This window comes from Sinocyclocheilus anshuiensis, unplaced genomic scaffold, assembly GCF_001515605.1.
Source record: "Sinocyclocheilus anshuiensis isolate Anshui unplaced genomic scaffold, SAMN03320099.WGS_v1.1 scaffold446, whole genome shotgun sequence".
Classification (NCBI taxonomy): Eukaryota; Metazoa; Chordata; class Actinopteri; order Cypriniformes; family Cyprinidae; genus Sinocyclocheilus; species Sinocyclocheilus anshuiensis.
In genome coordinates, this window is record NW_015544247.1 from 3,601,392 (window position 1) to 3,621,286 (window position 19,895).

Consider the following 19,895-nt stretch of genomic DNA (forward strand, 5'->3'; position numbering starts at 1 on the left):
CATTCTTACTTAAAACTCAGAGAAAAATGATACAAATTGTGCTGTGGTATCTGAATAAGGGATATGGAATGGTCCCAAAAAGGGATTTTAGTGACAATTAACTTCACTTACAATTGAGTGACATTATCAAACAAATAATATTAAACTTTTTTTTTTAATAATATTAGCCCAATTTTTCAGTAATTTTATTTTATTAGAATTTTTAATTGATTGATTGATTGCAGTTACAGTGGACATGTTCCAATGTATTCACATAAATTTGTACTTAAATAAATATAAGAAATAATGATATGCTGTATACACTACCATTCAAAATTATGAGCTGGTAAGATTTTTTTTTTTTTAATGTTTATAAAAGAAGATTCTTTCTTATGTTTACCAAGGCTGAATTTAAATGGTCAAAAATACAGTAATTTAAAAAATGTAATTTATTCATTTTACAGTGTTACATGATACTTCAGAAATCAGAAATCATTCTAATAAGCTGATTTGATGCTCAAGACACATTTCTTGTTATTACCAGCATTTATTTGAAATAGAAATCTTTTGCAACATTATGAATGTCATCACTTTTGATGATTTTAATGCATCCTTGCTGAATAAATGTATTATTTCTTTAAAAAAGAAAATATATATGAAACCAGAGCAACATTTTTTTATTAATATATATATTTTCTTAAGTATCCTAATACTATTGGGGTCACTGTGGATGAAAACCATTGGTACAAGCTGAGCCTAATCTTAGATTAGATTAGTGCTTCAATCTTGGACTCATAAAATAAGAAGCTCATATGATTAGAAAATACAAAAACAATATGTTTCACAATATGTGGATGCTGAAGTCTCCTAATCCAGTCATTGAGTTTCTTATATTGTACCTCATCCACAACTACAGTGGAAAGTATTAAACTGCTTTGTTATGGGTCTAGACAATATTCTGATAAGAGCTACTTGAGAAAGGCAAATGGAGAACATAAATAATTGATATGTGCCAAGAATATGTAAGACGAGGGAACCTAATGGTATAACGATCAGATTACTCCGATAGAAAAAAGCTTCTTGAACATCTAGAGAAGTTTTATTCACGAAGGAGACGTGTGACACCTTTCTGACTTCCTAGCGGATTCTTGCGGACATATCACATCATGTCAACACGCTGATAGTGATTGAGAATGTGCTTTGCCGTTGTGCCAGTTGGCATGCTCTTGTGTTCTTTCCATGAGCTCTCCTTCGGCTGACCTTCTCATAGCCCAGACGTTCATGGTTTCAAGGGAACAATGTGTCATTGTCTTATTTATGGTGTGCGTGAGCTCGTGCGGCCGTGTGTGTTTGAGCGGCACCATCTTCCTGGCATCCCAAGAAGCAAGGAGGAAAAAAAAGAACCGCATTGTCCATCTCCCTCAATAGCCATCCTAAATTGGACTTTGATGGACATAGCCCAAGTGACAACTGCGAAGGGGGCTGACTAAATGCTCTATGCTGTAACTTCTTCCATGGCTGCCTCTCCTCTTCCATTTATTGTTGGCTAACAGCTGTCGGATACCTGGGCTTGATCTGCATTGTCTCTTAACTAGCTTGGCAACAGTTGTTGAGGAACGCAAGCCACAGATGCCTTAGTGAGTCTCTTCTCAAAGATAACATTTACGTCCAGTGCCCTCACCCCCGCTGATCCTTTCTCCTGAGCACACTTTGATCCAAGGAGTCCCGGTTCACCCCAAGCATTAGCGTATTACTGGGATCGTCTCTGTTTATACAATTATTACCTCCGGTGATCCTCTAAAATACGATTAAACAATGACAGATGGCGTGTCCATCACTGGTACAGCCACTCTTCGATTCTCAAATCCCCCCCCCCTTTTATTTTTTACCTGGAATGGTGTGTCTCTGATATGTTATGTGCCGTTTTTCTACTGCAGGAAAAAAGGAGGTTATTTATAGCGAGGTACAGAGGAGGAGAGTTCTTGGAGGGGTGTCTATTTCATGATAAATGAAATTCCTTGGCCATGCCCGCAACAATTGGACTGAGAGAGCCAGACAGCTTAAAGATTAGAGTTTGCAGGCTGCAGCTGTCCAGCTTGTCATCCCTTGTCTTATGGCACCTCAGCCTTCACACATTTATCCCACAAACAAAGGTTACAAAGAGCGTAGATAGTTGATGTCGGCCACCTCAAAGACCTTTCGTCAAGCGCGGTGACATGTGAGCTGGAAAATGAGTTAAGTTTGTAGTTTCTTTGGCGGCTACTTTCTATTACGCCCTGTCGCAAGCCGCGATGCCATTAAACTGGAAAAATAATGAAGCTGGGAAACCATATTTCAGATGTTAGAGTGGTGCTTTATCCAATGTTGGGGTTCCTTAAAGGCATAGTTCACCCAAAAATGGAAATACTGTCATCATTTACTGTTCTTCCAAACCTGTATGAATGACTGACTCTCTCTTGCATTGAACACAAAAGGTTAATATTTGAACGATATTCTGGTCGCTTCTTCCTTGTCTAATGAAAGTGAATGAGGACTGGAGTTGTCAAACTTCAAAAAAGACGTAAAAGCATCATAAAAATATTGTAAAAAGTGATCCATGCAACTCACACAATGAATCCAGGTATTCTGAAGCCATATACAATTGCATTTGGACAAAAAGACCAAACTAAGTCGTTATTCATCTGTGTGACCAAATCTTTGAGTCATTGAGTTTTGTGAATTGAATCAATTGGTGAACTGAAAGAAAGATTCACTCACAAATCAGACTTCTTTCATGAACAATTTCTGTGAATAATGAAAATTTGGTCTGTGTTTTATATTGAATTTAGGTTTGTTCCTTACATTTTATGGGCTATTTTGCCATTTTAGAGCTTGAAAGCCCTCATTCACTTTTATTACATAGAAAAAATGGGTCAGGACATTTTTTTGTTTGTTTTTGAACAACATGAGGGTGAGTAGATGATGAGAATTTTCATCTTTGGGTGAACTATCCCTTTAAGACTTTACTTGTCTGGCCTTCTTGATAAACAGGCTCCGAACCTTACAAAGAGGGTTGTAGGTCACAATATAATCAAAGACAGGAGACCTTGTTATGCCAAGTCCAGCTCTCTTTGGTCACCCTATCCTGCTTACAATAGAATATAATCATACTCAGAAATAGTTCCTGGGAAGAAGACAGGTTTGCAATAATCCCTCCTCTGTAAGGTAAGTAATAACCTGCAAGGTTAAAAAGATATTAATCTTTTTAGCTTACTCGTAAGAAGATTTCACATAGATTTGATTGTGGCATTTCTAATGCAGAAGGAGATTGGCAAAGTCAGAGGCGTGGGTTCATAGTACCATCATGCCCGCGGTTTCATAGATAATCTCTAGACATCTCAGCATAGCCTGTATCCCACAAACTACACCGTTTCATAATAAACTGAGTTTTGTCTGTATAGACATCTTTAAATTTAAATGAATTAGCCTTGGTTTCAGGAGGGAAAAGAAACAAAATGGATTTACTATACAACAACCTTGTCAGAATTGATATTGAATATCTAGTTACTCTCCAAGTAGATTTAATCTGACTATCGTGGACCCTAATGAAATTTCCCCACATTAATACTTTATGATCATTTAATCTTCAGTAGGTAAATTCCCAGTTGATGTAGAATTATTGGGGTTGACTGGAGTATGAGTGTGTGTTACAACATTACAACCCCCTGGGCCTCCCACTCTTTTCAATGATAATATCACAATATGCTAATCTTCAGAAACACCCCTAGAAAATATCATTAGGGGAGCTAATCACACTATGTTCGCTACATGAGAGACCACCCACTAGAGCTATTTGGCAATACTTCACATTGCAGAAAAAGGGCTCCAGAGTGCTCCAAGGATTACTTTGTGTGGATTTATCAGATATGTGACCCTGGACCACAAAACCAGTCTTAAGTCGCTGGGGTATATTTGTAGCATTAGCCAAAAATACATTGTATGGGTCAAAATTATTGATTTTTCGTTTATGCCAAAAATCATTAGGATATTAAGTAAAGATCATGTTCCATGAAGATATTTTGTAAATTTCCTACTGTAAATATATTAAAACTTAATTTTTGATTAGTAATATGCATTGCTAAGAACTTCATTTGGACAACTTTAAAGGCGATTTTCTCAATATTTAGATTTTTTTGCACACTCAGATTCCAGATTTTCAAATAGTTGTATCTTGGCCAAATATTGTCCTATCATAACAAACCATACATCAATGAAAAGCTTATTTATTCAGCTTTCAGATGATGTAGGAATCTCAATTTCGTAAAATAGACCCTAATTACTGGTTTTGTAGTCCAGGGTAACATATAATGTTGGTGGGCTCACATTAGTGAAATATCGGCAACATTTCACCAGTGAAAAAGATCCACAAAGCACAGCTCAAACAAAAGTTGCTTTCAAACCAAGCAGCATTCTGTTGGTCAATGCTGCAAATTCACATGAAAAACTTGAACCTCGTGTCTTGACCTTACACAAAATTTCCAATAGCCCTGATTCTTATTGAAATGACTGGATTTGGCTCACAAAATTTCGCAGAGCAATGTATTACATGTACCAGTGTTTCTTTCACGCTTCATCGAACACAGCACAAGCCATGATGTCTGATTTGTGAACAAATGACTCTTAGGAACCATTTCTATTTAATCAGTCAAAAGTCTTGAGTTCACAACTGACTTCCTCACTGAACCGCAAGTCATTTTCATGTTATATGTGATACGAAATGAATCAGAAACCGTTACTGTGATATTTTTTAAGTATAAGGAGCCAGTGGCTTCCTCGTCTCTTTTTTGTGTGGAGCCCTGAAAAATGTTTTTCCTATTTTCTAACCTCAATTTTGGTGCAATAATGTGAAATATGTTGTAAGGTAGCACTGCCCGCTGTGTGTTTCAACCTGTGGTTGTCTAACATGTATAAATATCAACCATATCAATGCATCACTCATGAGAAGCTCAGATTAAGGGGGCTGTAACCCAAGCGTTAAAAGAGTACCATGGAGTGTGTTAGGAATGAGAGGCCTGCTCTGTCAAGAGGATATCTCCTTCTAAGGCATGCCTTGCCTTGACACGAGCAGGGCAAGGTTATTCCTTAGGAGGACCAGAACTAAGTTGTAAAAGTTGAAAATAAAACACACACTTCTTAGGCACATTGCAAGCATGCCATTACTCATCTTCTTCTTAGGCACATTGCAAGCATGCCATTCCTCATCTTCAGAGCTCGCCTGTGTCTTTCTTATCCATTGTCTGAGAAACGTAATGCCTGGCATGACAATTAGGAGGAGTTGATGGCTCTTCAACTGCTACACAGTTGTCTCTCAACTTCTAAAAGTTGTGTTTTTAAGCCATTTTAATGAGATCCAAACATCTCATATCAATATTTGAACAGTGTAGTAGTGTTAAAAGGTTTAATGTTTAGGTCTTGTGTAAATGAATTGCCACATCAGAGTTGTTTTGTCATTGTCATGATATTGCTGACGCATTGTCTTTGAGCAAGCCTTTTTCTCTGTGTAGAGCACTTTATCATTACATCTGAAAATACTTTGACTTTTAACGCAAAGTAAATCACATTGGTTTCAAAGCACATGATAGAAAATGCTAAATAAAGCTAGTTTGTCCAGAAGTCTTCACATCAGAATGTCTTTGCTCAAATACACAACACAGACAAGTAGTCGTGGCAGACTCTAAGGCTATGCACACTCATACACATCATACGTATCAAGAAAAGAGAGTCACCCTTAGAGAATAGCACTGAGGCACATTATCAAATATGAGATGGTCTTTGCATAAGAAAACTCTGGAAATGCTAATGGAGGAGGACTTGGAAGTGAAACAGAAGCCAGTTGAAAGTGAAATGCTTGTGGCTATTCTGCCTCTCTGATTTAAAAGGTCCGGCTTTGAGTTGGCATGCTGAAAACGCTCACAGACTTGAAAGGCCCTATTGACTTTTTAATGATCTTATGTGGCTCTTAATTAATGACGGGTTTGTGGCCTGTCCTCCCCCAACATTTGAGGAGTGGGAACTGACTCTATTAGCAGAGATCATGGTAATGAATCTGCCACCAGGTGTCACTAAGTCATCTGAAACATTAGCCTTTTCTAAAAGGGGCAGAGAGGGAGAAAAAGGTGTTTTTTCTTCCTTTATGTAATTAAATTAAGTAGCATTAAATGTTACAAAACAAACATTTGAATCAGATTCTGTTATATGGGTCAATGATATTATGCTCATTTTTTCCCATATCTATTAGTTTATTCAACAGTGCATAAAATGACTTGAATACACTCTTTCATGATGAGCATGTTTTTAATTTCTGAATTAAATGTATATTCTACCAGCATCACCACAGGAACTGTTCCTCCTATTCATCATTTGGATCACTCCGCTTGTACTCCAGCATTTCTTACAGTGTGCAATTCATTCATTCATTCATTCATTCATTATGAGAATATAGTTTATATAGAAATGTATAAATGTTTATTTTAAACTGGAAATAATATCATAAATAGGACCCCTGCTTGTACATTCAGTACCACGTGACTGTGTGTCCTGGTCATAAATAAGTCTTTTAAAATATTTTTTTCCCTTTTTCCCTTTTTACGACAAAAAAAAAAAAAGGCCAGTTCAAGTTATAAAATGTCATCTGGTGCAACTTCCCAAAAACTTACTTTTACCTTTAAAAAATATTTTAAAGCTTTGAAAATAATGATTCTGTGTATGCTGACGTGTTCAAGGTGCAAGGAAAAATGTAAAAATAAAGTATTTTTCACTTGATGGTTACACCACATGACATTTTTATAAAGTCATTACACTGAAAGTTCACAACCATATGAAACCAACATGAATAGAAATTGCCAACCATTGGCATTTTAGCACATATTTTTTATGTCATTTATGATATAAGAACACAAACTGAATAGAGAGATTGCTCGAGCTCAAGCAAATATGAGGCATAGCGAATAGAAAACATTGGCCTAACATCTACTTTTGGCTTTACCGAACATACCATCATGTTTTCTGGAACCCTCACCGGTAACATCTGCCGGCGAATGTGTTCGAAGTTGTAGAAGACACTCGGCAGATTCCTCGGCATGCGTGAGGTGACAGACCAATCTGTCCTCAGAGGGACCTTTCACTTACCCATTTACCCCGAACACACTTCTGCTCCACGCTCCTGATTCTCCCCTTGGTTGCCATTCGGCCTGCAATGCCATTTCCAGTAATAGGGCTTCAAGCGTGATCAACTCCAAGCCTCCTCATCGGAGGGGCAAATGGACAAAACTTGTTTTGGCAAAAGGTGTTCATTCTCTCATCGGGGCACATTTCGCCTTGTTTTCCCTCCCTCCTTCTCGCTCCTTTTCCTCCGTGACCCGGTGTGCGGCGGTGCTCTGCGCTTGGCTAGACGTGGCAGGCCAGTTGGTACTTGAGCAAGGCAGTATCATCCCACCAGCAGCCCTTCTAACAGCCCCCCCCAGCTGGGAGAGAGCAGAGCCCTCATAAAAGTAGCAGAAAGATGTATTAAAGGTAGTAAATATACACATCCAGCTCGGTGAGCTGTGAAAGTTGTGAATTGGTTTTTAAAGCTTTGTTAAGACCAGAAAGCACAGATGTTAAAAACAGGTTCAGATGTAGCGACAGATGGTATTTGATTATGAAGCAGACTGTTCGTGTAATGCAAGGATGCTGCTTCAGCCCAACTGCAAGGAGCCTGTCAGCTCCGAGCTGAGGCGGGATGCCCCAGAGGTTCGCGAAAAGAATGAAAAAAACCCAGAATAAGAGAGCCTGGCGCTTTTGACCGCGTCTGTCCGTGTCGTTTGGATTCAGCCATGAGCTCTGGATCCAAACCGATACAGCTGTATCTGAAGTTGCATGTAATGCCAGAAGAAATCATGAGGTCATTGTCTTCTTGATAAAGGGAAGGTCACACACGCCTGTTAGTTCTAGTTCTACATAACCAAAACAAAATACCCCGATCTGACAGAGGTCAGCCGGTGCGCCACTTACACGAGTTTTAGGATGTTTAAACTAGAGAAAAGCGTTTTATTCTTTCCCATTTTTCATGAACAAGTAACACACACTTACAACATAGCGATCAAAATTCGTTCTACCTCACAGACAGGCTTGCCAGAATATCGAACAAAATCTTTATCCCCCCTCCGCCTTAATAACAACCAATTAATAACAGCGATCTTTCCTTTCTCTTTTCTGATAAAGCATCACGGTAGTGACATTATTCTCGTGTTATCTCTTTAGGGAGGGGAGAGAAGAGGGGATGGTGGTAAAATTTTCAACAATGAATGGGCCAACACAAACACAGCTGTTTTATTGTTGTGCTGTTAAGATGTGCTTTTCAAAGGCGTGATGATGAAATCAAACAGAAGGGGAGCGGCGAGCGGCTCTGCTCGTCATTATGGCGCGGAGGGTGGCGGTGGGGAGACTGACCCCACCTCCTGTTCAGTGGAGCTGCTGAAGCGGTCCGGGCCCGCTAAAGTGCCTCTTTGTATCAGACTATAAATTACAGCAGCGGCCGCCCAGCTTCCCTCCACAATGCCGCACGAGCCACAATAGCGTGAGCGCTGCTCTTTTCTCCCCACGCGCACCTTTTCCCGCCCTCTTTCTTTGCAATTAAGATCGAATGTTGATGTGCGTATTTGAAGCACTTTATTTATTTATTTTTATCTCCGTTTCAGATTGTTCATATTAATCTGGCTGAAATGACACTATTCTGGTGTTTTGACAAAGACAACTTCATCAAGAAACGTCTACTGTGATATCTGATGAAGTGAACCACCAGTGGGTCTATTAAGCATGAATCAAACACTGCTGAAATAACAGGCCTGATTGGGAATTAGATTTAAATAGGAAAAAAGACCTATAAACGTTTCTTAGCACAATGTTGATTATCTAAAAAAAAAGTCCTTTGTTTTTGCAGGAAGAAAGGCTTTTTTTTTTTGGAGAATTTAGAAGCAGAAATGTAAATTTCATAAAATACCTTACAGTGATCCTTCTGTTAAAACTTTATTAAGTTTTATTTAAGCAGTAAAGTCGCTCTCCAGATTTTTGCAGTCCTTATAGAGTTTTAAGTGTTACGCTGTCATGGCAAAAATTCTATAAACAACACAGAAAAGTCTTGTGGCTGTACTTTTGAAACAGTATTGTATTATTGGCTGTACTATGCTATTTTAACAATATTTACTTTCATTGTAACCCAGATTTTTGCTTTTTTTAAAACTGAATTTTTGTGGTATTCAACAAAGTTCTGTTAAATGAATTAACTTGAACCCAAAATATTACTTTAAGCCCAAAACAGGGGTATAAGAATATCTCCACATTTACATCCTATCAGTTCTTCTGGCATCACAGGCAACTCCAAATCTCCCTGGGTTTTCTCTGATTAGCATGCTGATCTAAATGATGACAAATGGCAAAAGGAAACACCTGATCTAGGACTTAGTTTTTATTTTGCACAAGCTTGCATATATACTGCACATACATTCAGTTCCGAGGAGATGGAAGGCACACGAGGCACTTTGACTACTGTATTGTGTAGGTGGTAAAAAGCAAAGGTAAAAGTCTGATTAAGTGATTAGAAATAAAAACTTCAAAACACACAATTTTGTCACCTTCCAAACAAGATAGAAGAAAAGTTTTGTTGTACATCATTTTTTTTTCTTTTTCTTTGCTTTTGTGTTTTTTTTTTCCAAGCGTCTCTTGTGACTACAGTGTCTGAAATTACAATGGCTACCTGGACATAAGTGTCTCTTTATGTCTCTACAGAGTTAAGGAGCTTAGGAGGGCATTTATATTGTCTCTGTCTACCAAATAATATTACAATACATCCCCAGAAATACCAAAAATTGTACACCATCACCAAATAAATTATGATAAATTAAACCAATAAATTATGAAACTTCTGCATGACAAATTGACAACAAAATCCACAATGCTATCCCATTAACAATGTATGTGTATCCTTCAAAACGTATCAAAGAAAACTGTAACAGTTTCAGCTGGAATTACCATACTAGAATCAAAAATTCTTTCATACAAAAAAGCATAATGCTATTTACATCATATTGCTAAATCATAGAAAGGCAGTGTTTTCTCTTTTTCGGTTTGTATTTACATACACGTCGAAGCCAGTGAAATCATGTTTAAAACCCTTTAGGGAGCACACACCTCATAAATACAGCATCAAATCTACAAAGAGTCAAGAGTCTTGTACAACACATTGCATTCAGTACAAATAATTGTTCCCCTTCCCAGAAATATAGTCATATACAAAGTTTCTTTCTTCCTTTTCTCTTTGTAACATCTTTCTTTGTAATAAAAAACAGTCCCAAACTGAGTTTGGCAATTGATTTGTACAGATCACTACATGACAGTTTTTTTTTTCCATTGCATGAAAACAAATAAAAAATCTTATGTCAAATGTAAATGCGCAATAGTCTATCACAAGTGAGATAAAACTTTGAATCAAGGTTATTTCAGAGAGTTTTTTTTCTTCTTCTATAGAGTGTCCTTAATGGAGTGCGAAATGTACACGGCTACATTTCGGATTTTCAACACAAAGCAACAAATGACCCTGTGTAACCACGCAAACAGATCCATCTCATTTCAATATCAAATGAATGCAGACCGATCGAGAACACCTTTGAAGGGCAAACCTGAAGAGGTGGTGAGATGAAGGGGAGAAAATAGTCGACTGAGAGCCACTCAAAACATTTAAAACATCATAACACTTCTAAAAGTACAATAGCAAGAAAAAAAAAGAGTTGAGATGTTGAACATAACCTCTTTCTGGTTTGTCTTAAAGATGCAGTATAGTGATAAATACAAATAAAAGTTCAAAAAGAGAAACAATAGATAAAGAAAATAAACAGAAGTCCTTATGGGAACTAAAACTAACGTACTACCATGCGTGTATATCACACACTCCCTGCAAACACGCACATGCACAGGTAAGCACGCACACACACTTATGCACACGTATTGCCTTTGTGCTACGTTAAATGGCTTAAAGTACATCAGATTCGTGTGGAACTAAGCGTCATACTTGTTCTTCTTCAAATGAGCTGTAAAAATTCATTTCCTGGACTTTGCATGTACGTAGTTCATTACCCAGAACCTATTACTGAGGGCATTTTGTTTCAAAACAAGAAAAATATACCCCTCCGTTTCAATTTGTGCTATTTTGTTCTAGATTTTTAGTAGTCAAATCGTATAATTTCTGTTCCATTTTATGTTAAATATAAATAGAAAAAAGAGAAATAATTTGCTGGTGTAATTAACATTAGGCACAGGCAATTATCAGATTCATCAAGGGTGTAAATCACAAAATGCCTGTTTGTATGGCTGAATATGAACAGCTGAATTCGACTAAGCACCACTTTATGCGCAAATTGACACAACCTTCACTTTTAGTTGCAAAGCATCACCTTTAAATGAATGAATAGTGATAACAGAATTCCTTACGATTTGAAAGAATCATTTATTTATCACAATGCATGTAAAGGAGAACGCATATCAGCACAGTCTTGCGAGATACTTGAGAATAGAACGGGGCCAAACATCTCCTAACTTTGTTTTGGGTTTGTTTTTCCTTCTCTTTACAATGCATAGTGAACAGCTTGGCATTTTGTGTGTTGTCCGGGGGCTGTGGATGATGCCAGCCCTGGCGACAGAATGACAGCACCTCGTGCTCTTTTGTGCCCATTAATCTAGAAGTCAGCAGGTTTTTTAAGGCATTGTGCTGACAATAATTGCCGGCCTGCGTTTCAATTCATCAGCTGGATTTGCCCAATGCAAACGGCACAGGCTTCCAGAGCAGATCACATGTCCAGCCCTTGCCCTCTACTGCCGACTCTTATTTATGAACTAGGAAGGGATGCACAAAGAGTCTGAAGGCCCTCTTTTCTTTTGTGGACACTGTTTTGATAAGAAACTGTGCTTTTTTCCTCTAGGGTAGGCTAATCGTTGTAATTGGTTACATTTGCGTGGATCCCTTAGCAGGCTTAGCTTCTAAAATTCAATTCAAAGAACTTCATATGATACATAAAAATGTACAATTGAACTCAAACAAAGTCTCTCGCTAACATGAAGTTTCACTACTGATAAACTGTACACTGCCATAGCATAATCAGATGATTGTGAATATTAAGCAAATCTGTACATTTCTAACAAATAAACTATGTACAATCCAGTATGTAGAAAGAAAGAAAAAAAAAACAGTTTTACTTTCGCAAATGTTCAAATAATTATTTTCAGCCTGTGTAAACCAAATTTACGGTCCAATTATAGAGGTGTTCCCAGCTAGCAGGTGGAGAAAATCAACAACAACAACAATTCTCTTGTCTTGATGCTGCACGGCACGTGTTTGTGTTTGTGAATTACCGTGTATGTATGAGAGTGGTCTGTGTGTGTGTTTATGTGAGCAGTTGTGACAGCATGCTTTTTATGAGCAAGAATGGTTTCTCAGTGGGAAGGCGTCCATTTTTTTTGTGCCGAACTGGCTTGCCCCAGGATAAAATGGCCATGTTGCTTAGTTACAAGAGAGGCTGCTCCGTGAAGGAAAAAAAAAAAACCTACGAGTAGGCCTCCCTCCCTAGAGCCAGTGCTATCAATGTGGACACAAAACACAAGAACATTGGACCCTAGCCAACATAGAAGAATGGCTAAACCAAAAAACAGTTAATACTGTTTCTTTTAAGAATAACATCAAATATATATATTATATTATATATATATGAATTTCCCACATAGAAAATGTATACCCCTCTTTATTTGTATTATTTTTTGTCCAAAGAATAATTTATTTTCTGTAGCATTGCCATGAGAAACAAGAATACCACATGTCAATTTTTTGTCTTTCTTTTCCTTTCTTCCTTTTTTGCAGCAAGCATTAATAACATTAATGGTAATAATTATATTAATCATAAATAATAATTACATCTATACAAGCTACAAATGCAAGTCTTATTCAGCAATAGTAAAACCATTACACATTGCAAACATCCGGGGATAAAACAAAGCCCTCAACAAAAAAAAAGAGCAATAAAAGAGAGAAAATCAGGGTGTCAGTTCCATTTGTTAACCATGGTGTGGTAAACATAGTAATGCCCGTTTTAAAGGCAAGGAAAAAGGGGGTAAGGATTGAATACAGTCAAAACAATCAAGAATTGTATAGACTTTCCTAAAAAGAAGCACAAAAAAAAAAAAATAATTACAGCTAAGTAATTCAAAAGTAGCCGGGACTTAAAAATAGGAATGCTACCTCTTACTTTGTAAAGATTCTGGAAAAGAAGGGATGATACTTGGAAAGCAATTCAAATCACTACTCATGCAGAAGCTCCTGCAGACAATTGGGAGATTTGAAAATCTCTGGGACCTCACTGTCCAGCTTGCAGATGACCTTGTATATGGCCTTCTTCCAGGAAGGATCAACATCTTTGCCTGCCACAATGGCATTGAAAAACTCCCGTAACGTGATCTGTGCCACTTCCAGGAATCGCTCCGGAATCTGCTTATACACAAGGAGAGAATGACATTAATAAACATATTAGGTTTCAATCCCAAGTCTCTGATTAAGAAAAGAAAAGAAAGAACAAAAAGAAAAAGAGATAAGTAAAAACGAACAAGAAAATAAGATTCTGTACTGAGAGGACATAAAGAATGGCCCCAAACATCGTCACTACACTAATTCCTCTTTGTTTCAGTTGCTGAAACATATTCTGGTGGTGCTGACTTAAATACCCATGTGTTTAGACTTTCAAATCTTTTATATCAATTGTCTTTCCTTTTATTTTTGTCTAACTGCACCATCAGGGGACGTGAAAGTATTTAATAGCTTTTGAATGGTTACAGTGAAAAAAGCAACAAGATGTTTGTTTTTTTAATCGAAACTGGTCAAACCATCACATAACAACACCTTACAGTCAATGTTTTGAATGTGGCAGAATTTGTGAGGTTGTAACCAAGAGGAACTTATTGGGTTAAACATTACCTGAGCTGTTCCTCTTTTAGAGTCTACTTCCTAGAGGGAGCGAAACATAATTTGTTGACTTCCCTTTATTTGACACAAGATTGTTAGCAATGTCTCATAAAATGTCTTTTTGTCTCAATATGCTTCCACTTCTAGAAGGGGAAGGAGATGATTCTGCCACTGACAGCGGTCCATAAAATGCTAAATTCTTCTTTGCTTCTTATCAAGTTCCAGTGAAACTAGATTCTGTAGCAAACGTATTGTTTGGTCAAACCAAAGTTGTAGCCTCTATCACAGAGGGATTCAAAGAAAATGAATATGTAAACTCTGTGCTCTTGGACAAGGTCTGGACCTCTAACTGCAGTGTTTTCCCGCAATCAGGTAGCGTGTAGGGCGCTACTGAGGAGTTTGTTCTCTACAACCAGAACAAATCCTTTCTGGCGTGAGGTTGTTGTTCATGAGAGAGGGCCAAGACCGGGGGCGTACTGTAGACTGGCTCTGTGATCTCTTTAGCACCAGTGACAGTACCTCTCTGCTAACACTATAGAGATGATTAGCCAGGCAAAGAACTAAGTCACCTCCCCTACAGCTAGACAAGACACTTCCCAGACATGGTGCTTACTGCAACACACACTCACAAACACCCACACGCTCGAACACAGATGGGGAAGCAGGCACGCAAGCACACAGAAACAGACACAAAGGTTGCAAAAACATAGTGCTGTCATATTAAAAGTGTTACTACAGGCCACAGAAAAAGTGCTATCAATTGAGGGATGCATTAGGAATGCTTAAATGGATAGCTCACCCAAAAATTATGACATTTATTCACCTTCATGTCGTTCCAAACCTGTATGACTTTAACTTCTTTGGAACTCAAAAGATGTTTATTTTTTTTTACCATACAATGGAGGTCAGTGCGGTCTAGTGTTGTTATGGACCCCATTGACTTTCATTTTATGGACAGTTCAAAATATCTTATTTTGTGTTCACTCTTTATTTTTGGTTGAAGTATCTATTTAAGATGCTTTTGAGGGTGTGGAAAGATCCAGAGCAGTTTTTCCTCCAACCATCCTGAATCAATGTTTTCGCAACAAAGCTCATGACACCATCTAATATTCATCCTCCATTGCAAGGTCAAAGTTGTAGTCCTATAGTTGGTTTTATCAATGCAGCCCTCCCCCGTGGATTGGGATCAGCGCTTAGTTTGGCATCAGTACTATCAATCAGACTCTGACTGCTCCTCAAAGGCCAGGTGAGCAGTTGTCTGGACAAAGAATCTCATCTATGCGATCCACACCATCCCCAGCTCCCTTTTTTCCATTAAGTGTGTTAAATATACTGTTATCAAAGGCATACCCTTGTCTGAAAGGCCTTGACCAGTGTGGAAGATGTTTCACTCTGCCGCCACAATCATAAGTGCTTGACTTTTGGTTGTGATGCGGTATTAAATTATAGCATGGCTATAAATACTGAACTTATAATGGCAGTTAAACTAGATGGTATGATTCACCGGAGTGTAGTTGATGGCTTGATTGGGTTTATATGCTGTAACGTGCCCTAGCCTGCATGCCTCCCTTTTATGATGTGTTCCAGTGTTAGGGAGTAAATAGCTAAAAGTAGCGACGTTGCTAACTGAATTGTGTAACATAATATCGTAGCTTTTCCAGTAACAAGCTAGTGTTTTCAACGAGTAGCCCTCTCTTGAGTAGCATTGGGAAGTCTGATTCAGTTGGTTCATTTGGATGATTCACTTTAATGAACTCGTTAAAATGATTCGTTAATTCATTTCATTCATTACTTTTCTTCATTTAACTTTTTCTCTCAAGTAGCTTTGGGAAGTCTGAATAATTTTAGTGAATTGGTTCATTCTGTCAAATGATTTTAATCAACTAGTTAAAATTATTAAAGGGATAGTTCACGCTAAAATGAAAATACTGTCATTAATTACTCACCCTCATGTCGTTCCAAACCCGTAAGACCTTTGTTCATCCTCAGAACACAAATTAAGGTATTTTTGATGAAATCTGTGAGGCTTCTCACCCTCCATAGACAGCAACGCAATTGACACGTTCCAGGCCCAGAAAGGTAGCATCAATAAAATAGTCCATGTGACATCAGTGGTTCAACCGTAATTGTTTTGAAGCTACAAGGATAATTTTTGTGTGCAACGAAAACAAAAATAATGACTTTATTCAACAGTTTCTTCTCTTCCGTGTCGGACTTCGACGCGCATTCACGATAGTACCACAACGCATGCGTGTGCATTCCTCTCTTTGCAAACAAGCCAAGCAAGAAACAAGATTTCATCAAAAATATCTTAATTTGTGTTCCGAATATGAACGAAGGTCTTACAGGTTTGGAACAACATGTGGGTGAGTAATTAATGACAGATTTTTAATTTTTGGGTGAACTATCCCTTTAATTGATTCATTTGAATCATCACTCAATTTTGTTCTTAGAACTGTCTCTTTCAAATAACATTGTGATGGTTCAATTTGATGATTCATTTTAATGAACTGGTTCAAAAATGTTTTATGGATTCATGTGTGATTGGCACTACATTTTTGATTGAGTTCAGATAATGTAGGGTGTTGTTTTTATTTGTTTAGTGTAAATTTATGTGTATTAAAGTTTGATTGTATTCAATAATAAATCATATATCATTTATTATATATATAATAAATAAATTACATTATTTAGATATATCAACCTCTTACATAGCTCGCTACTTTTCCACCTTGTAGTGTAACTTGCTGTTTTCTCACAGGCAGCTTGACTGCTTTAAATTACAAGTAGCTTACAACTGCTGTTACTGAACTCTGTCCGTCTCAAACGGGTGACATTTTTTTACAGTGCTGTACAGTAATTTCTCCCTTCCTCCTCTCTTCCTCCTGGGGCAAGATCATAGGAAGGGAGGGGGAAGAGAAGAGGAGATTAAAAAAAAATCCTGCCCAAGTGCTTTTGGCCAGAGCTCTGTCTCCTTCTACTTCTCCCTCCCTGAGGGGCACAGCCTTCAGGGGTCATTTGTTTGATTATGCTGACTGTCCCCAGCCTCGGCAGTACACAATAAAGGCCTGACATAGCAGCCTGCTTGCCTTCTGTGTCCTGCAGATACTCATTATCCAACCTCCCCAACACCCCAACTGACAACATACCCTCTCCCCTATTTTTTTCACGCTTTTATAAGTCTTCCACCCCCTCAGACAATGGCCAGCAGCTTTCTGGAAAAACAACAGCATAATTGTACACAGGAAGAAAGAAAAAAGTGATAAAGGTGCCTTTCTCAAATTTGTGTGGTCTCAGAAGGGAGTCTATCTCTTTTGGATGCTACCATAGTCCCTTAAAGGCAAGTCAGTCTGTCTGGTTGGCGGCCATCTTGGTAATGCCTTCGGCTAGCTATATGACCGAATTTTTCAAATCTATTTGTCAAGACTGCGTTTCAATAAAATATTTAGATTCAAAAATAAAAAAGCTTAATTCTATTTCTGTGCTACATATTATTTGATGTACATGCAATTCCTAGAAACGTAATTACCTAAAAATAGTGTGGCATAATGGCATAGATTTTCCAGAAACAAGCTAGAATTTTTAACAAGTTGTGGTGTAGCTTGACAAAATGTCTCTCTTGTATAGCATGATGAAGTCTGAATCATTTCAGTGATTTGGTTCAATTGGATGATTTAGTTTTAGTGAACTGGTTAAATTCTTGATAATTCGATTCATTCTTCTGCGTAAGTCATTACACAGTTCAGGGAACTGTTTCTTGGCAGTCTGATTCATTTTACCAAGTTGGTTCATTTGGATGATTCACTTTAGTGAACTGGTTCAAAAAGTGATTAACTGATTAGTTTATTCCTCTCTCAGTTTCTTTAAGCTACTTTTTTATTTAATGCACATGCAAGTCCTAAACTTGATTGGCTCTTTTAATTGAAAGGCAGGGATTCCATTGATCCCCTTTAAAATATCTGATACACCATTGTATGAAGCAGGTGTGTGCTAATGTGAAGATTTTATAGCTAATAGATTTGTCTTTATCCTATTTGTGAGAGAGATATGTTCACATCAAATCTGATTCCTTTGCGTAGCCACTGACGCTAACGAAGGGTAAAGCCCAGGAGTGCTGCATTGCTAAGAATATTCCTGTGAGGAATTTCTCCAACTCATTTTTTTACCATAAAAGGGCAGTAAAATGCTGACTAGGGAAGAAGACAATGTCAAGGAGAAAAGGGTATTGGTATTTTGGATCCTCTTGACTGCTTGCCTTGGAAAGAGAGAGAGAGAGAGAGGGAGAGGGAGAGTTATTCTTGTCACAAACCCTTTTGTCTGCATCTGCTGACTGCTTGCACATAGCCAGCAGCATGCTTTAACTGTTTTGTCACCTCCTCGCCTCACACGGATCAGCTGTTGTTCTTTTGTTACGGCTATTGTGTAGGCTAAGCCTCTAAGGCCGCTCTGCTGTGCGGTAAACACAGCTGAATCGCACGGCAGACAATTCCACATCAATATTTCATATGCCCTCTTTAGGACTCCTGATTCAGTCAAGTTGAGAGGAAAAATACGTTGGGCACGGTTTAAATGGCCCACAGAGCCCTCGGAGAAAATTAATACTAATAAATAAAACACTACGTGTGTCTGTGGCTGCCGTGTTTTGTACACGCTGTCACGCTGTGTTTCGCTTCTTGGCTGTAGATGATGTGAAAGTGTGAAAAGCGTAAGTGATTACTCAATTACTTCCAGCAGATCAAACTTCCGATTTACTTTGTTATACGTGGTAATACGTCATATTAATATACTAATGTCCCTGAAACAACATTATCGGTTAAAGGAATATTCTGGGTTCAGGGTTCAAGTTGGCAGCGTTTGTGGCATAATGTTGATGCCATAAAAAAATAAAGTCGAAAGTCGAAAAGTCGAAAGCAGAAATCTGGGTTACAGAAGTGGAAGGGAATGGGGCCAATGCAAACATGAAAATACTCATTGTTTCAATGATATAGCCACAAAATGTAAACAATATGAGTGTTATTAAAATTTTAGTATGAGAAAATGGCTTGGTAACCATTAATGTGTAAAGTTAAATGCAACTTTACAACTTCATTGCCTTGTCAAAGCAGTGTCATATACTCTAAAACCCTAAACTGACAATTATACAGGTGACAAATAGATACGTTTTAACAGAAATATTTTTGTAAAATTACTAGCTTCATATTTCTGCTATTAGGCCTATATCCTCAAAAAAATTGTCCCATTCACTTCTCTTATAACTGCCTCATCGTAACCTTGATTTTTGCTTTTTTTTTTTTAAGAAAAGGAGGGACAAATTATGACACATTCTGTCAATTAAGCTCAATTTGTATTGAAAAATCACTTTTGTGTGATTTTATTATTTGAGTATCATTACAAATAAGACTAGCTGGCCACTGGTTCCTGCCCCCCAGCTTGATCAGTTTTCTGGCAGCACTGCATCCTCAGCGCTGCTGTTGCCAAGGATGAGAGGACACAGAGACCGTCTTATGAAAAGAGGGAAATTATATCGCCCAGCGTCCACTGAGAAACATAAGACAAGTGAAAGAGTGGGGGGGGGGAAACGAATACAGCAGTCATGAGCAGCCAGCCTGGTCTCATGTTTATACGTAGGTATTAATACGTAACATTTACAAGCACATAACCTACATTTTTTGTACGTTTTTATTAATGCTAAAACATACAATTTAGACGTATTTCAACGTTTAAAACGTACAAATCGCTACGTATTTTTAGCTAAAAAACGTACAAATATTTACGTATCTTTTATATCATTAAGATATTCGTATCAATGCATTTTTATCATTTTATCAATAAGCGATTTAGATTTTTAGACCCCTTAACCTACCTCCAAACCTAAACCTACCCATTTTATAGCGAATAT

General features: G+C 37.8%; 1 protein-coding gene across 1 annotated transcript in view; it reads right to left on the reverse strand.

The window, feature by feature from the left end:
* Positions 1-9,447: 9,447 nt before the first annotated feature.
* The window catches only part of LOC107697775 (prospero homeobox protein 1-like), a 36,062-nt gene continuing 25,614 nt past the window's right edge, over positions 9,448-19,895 (reverse strand). Inside the window, exon 5 of the mRNA XM_016498630.1 lies at positions 9,448-13,525. Within this exon, the coding sequence (XP_016354116.1) occupies positions 13,340-13,525 (186 nt within the window). The 3' untranslated portion in view covers positions 9,448-13,339. The remainder of the gene's footprint in view (positions 13,526-19,895) is intronic.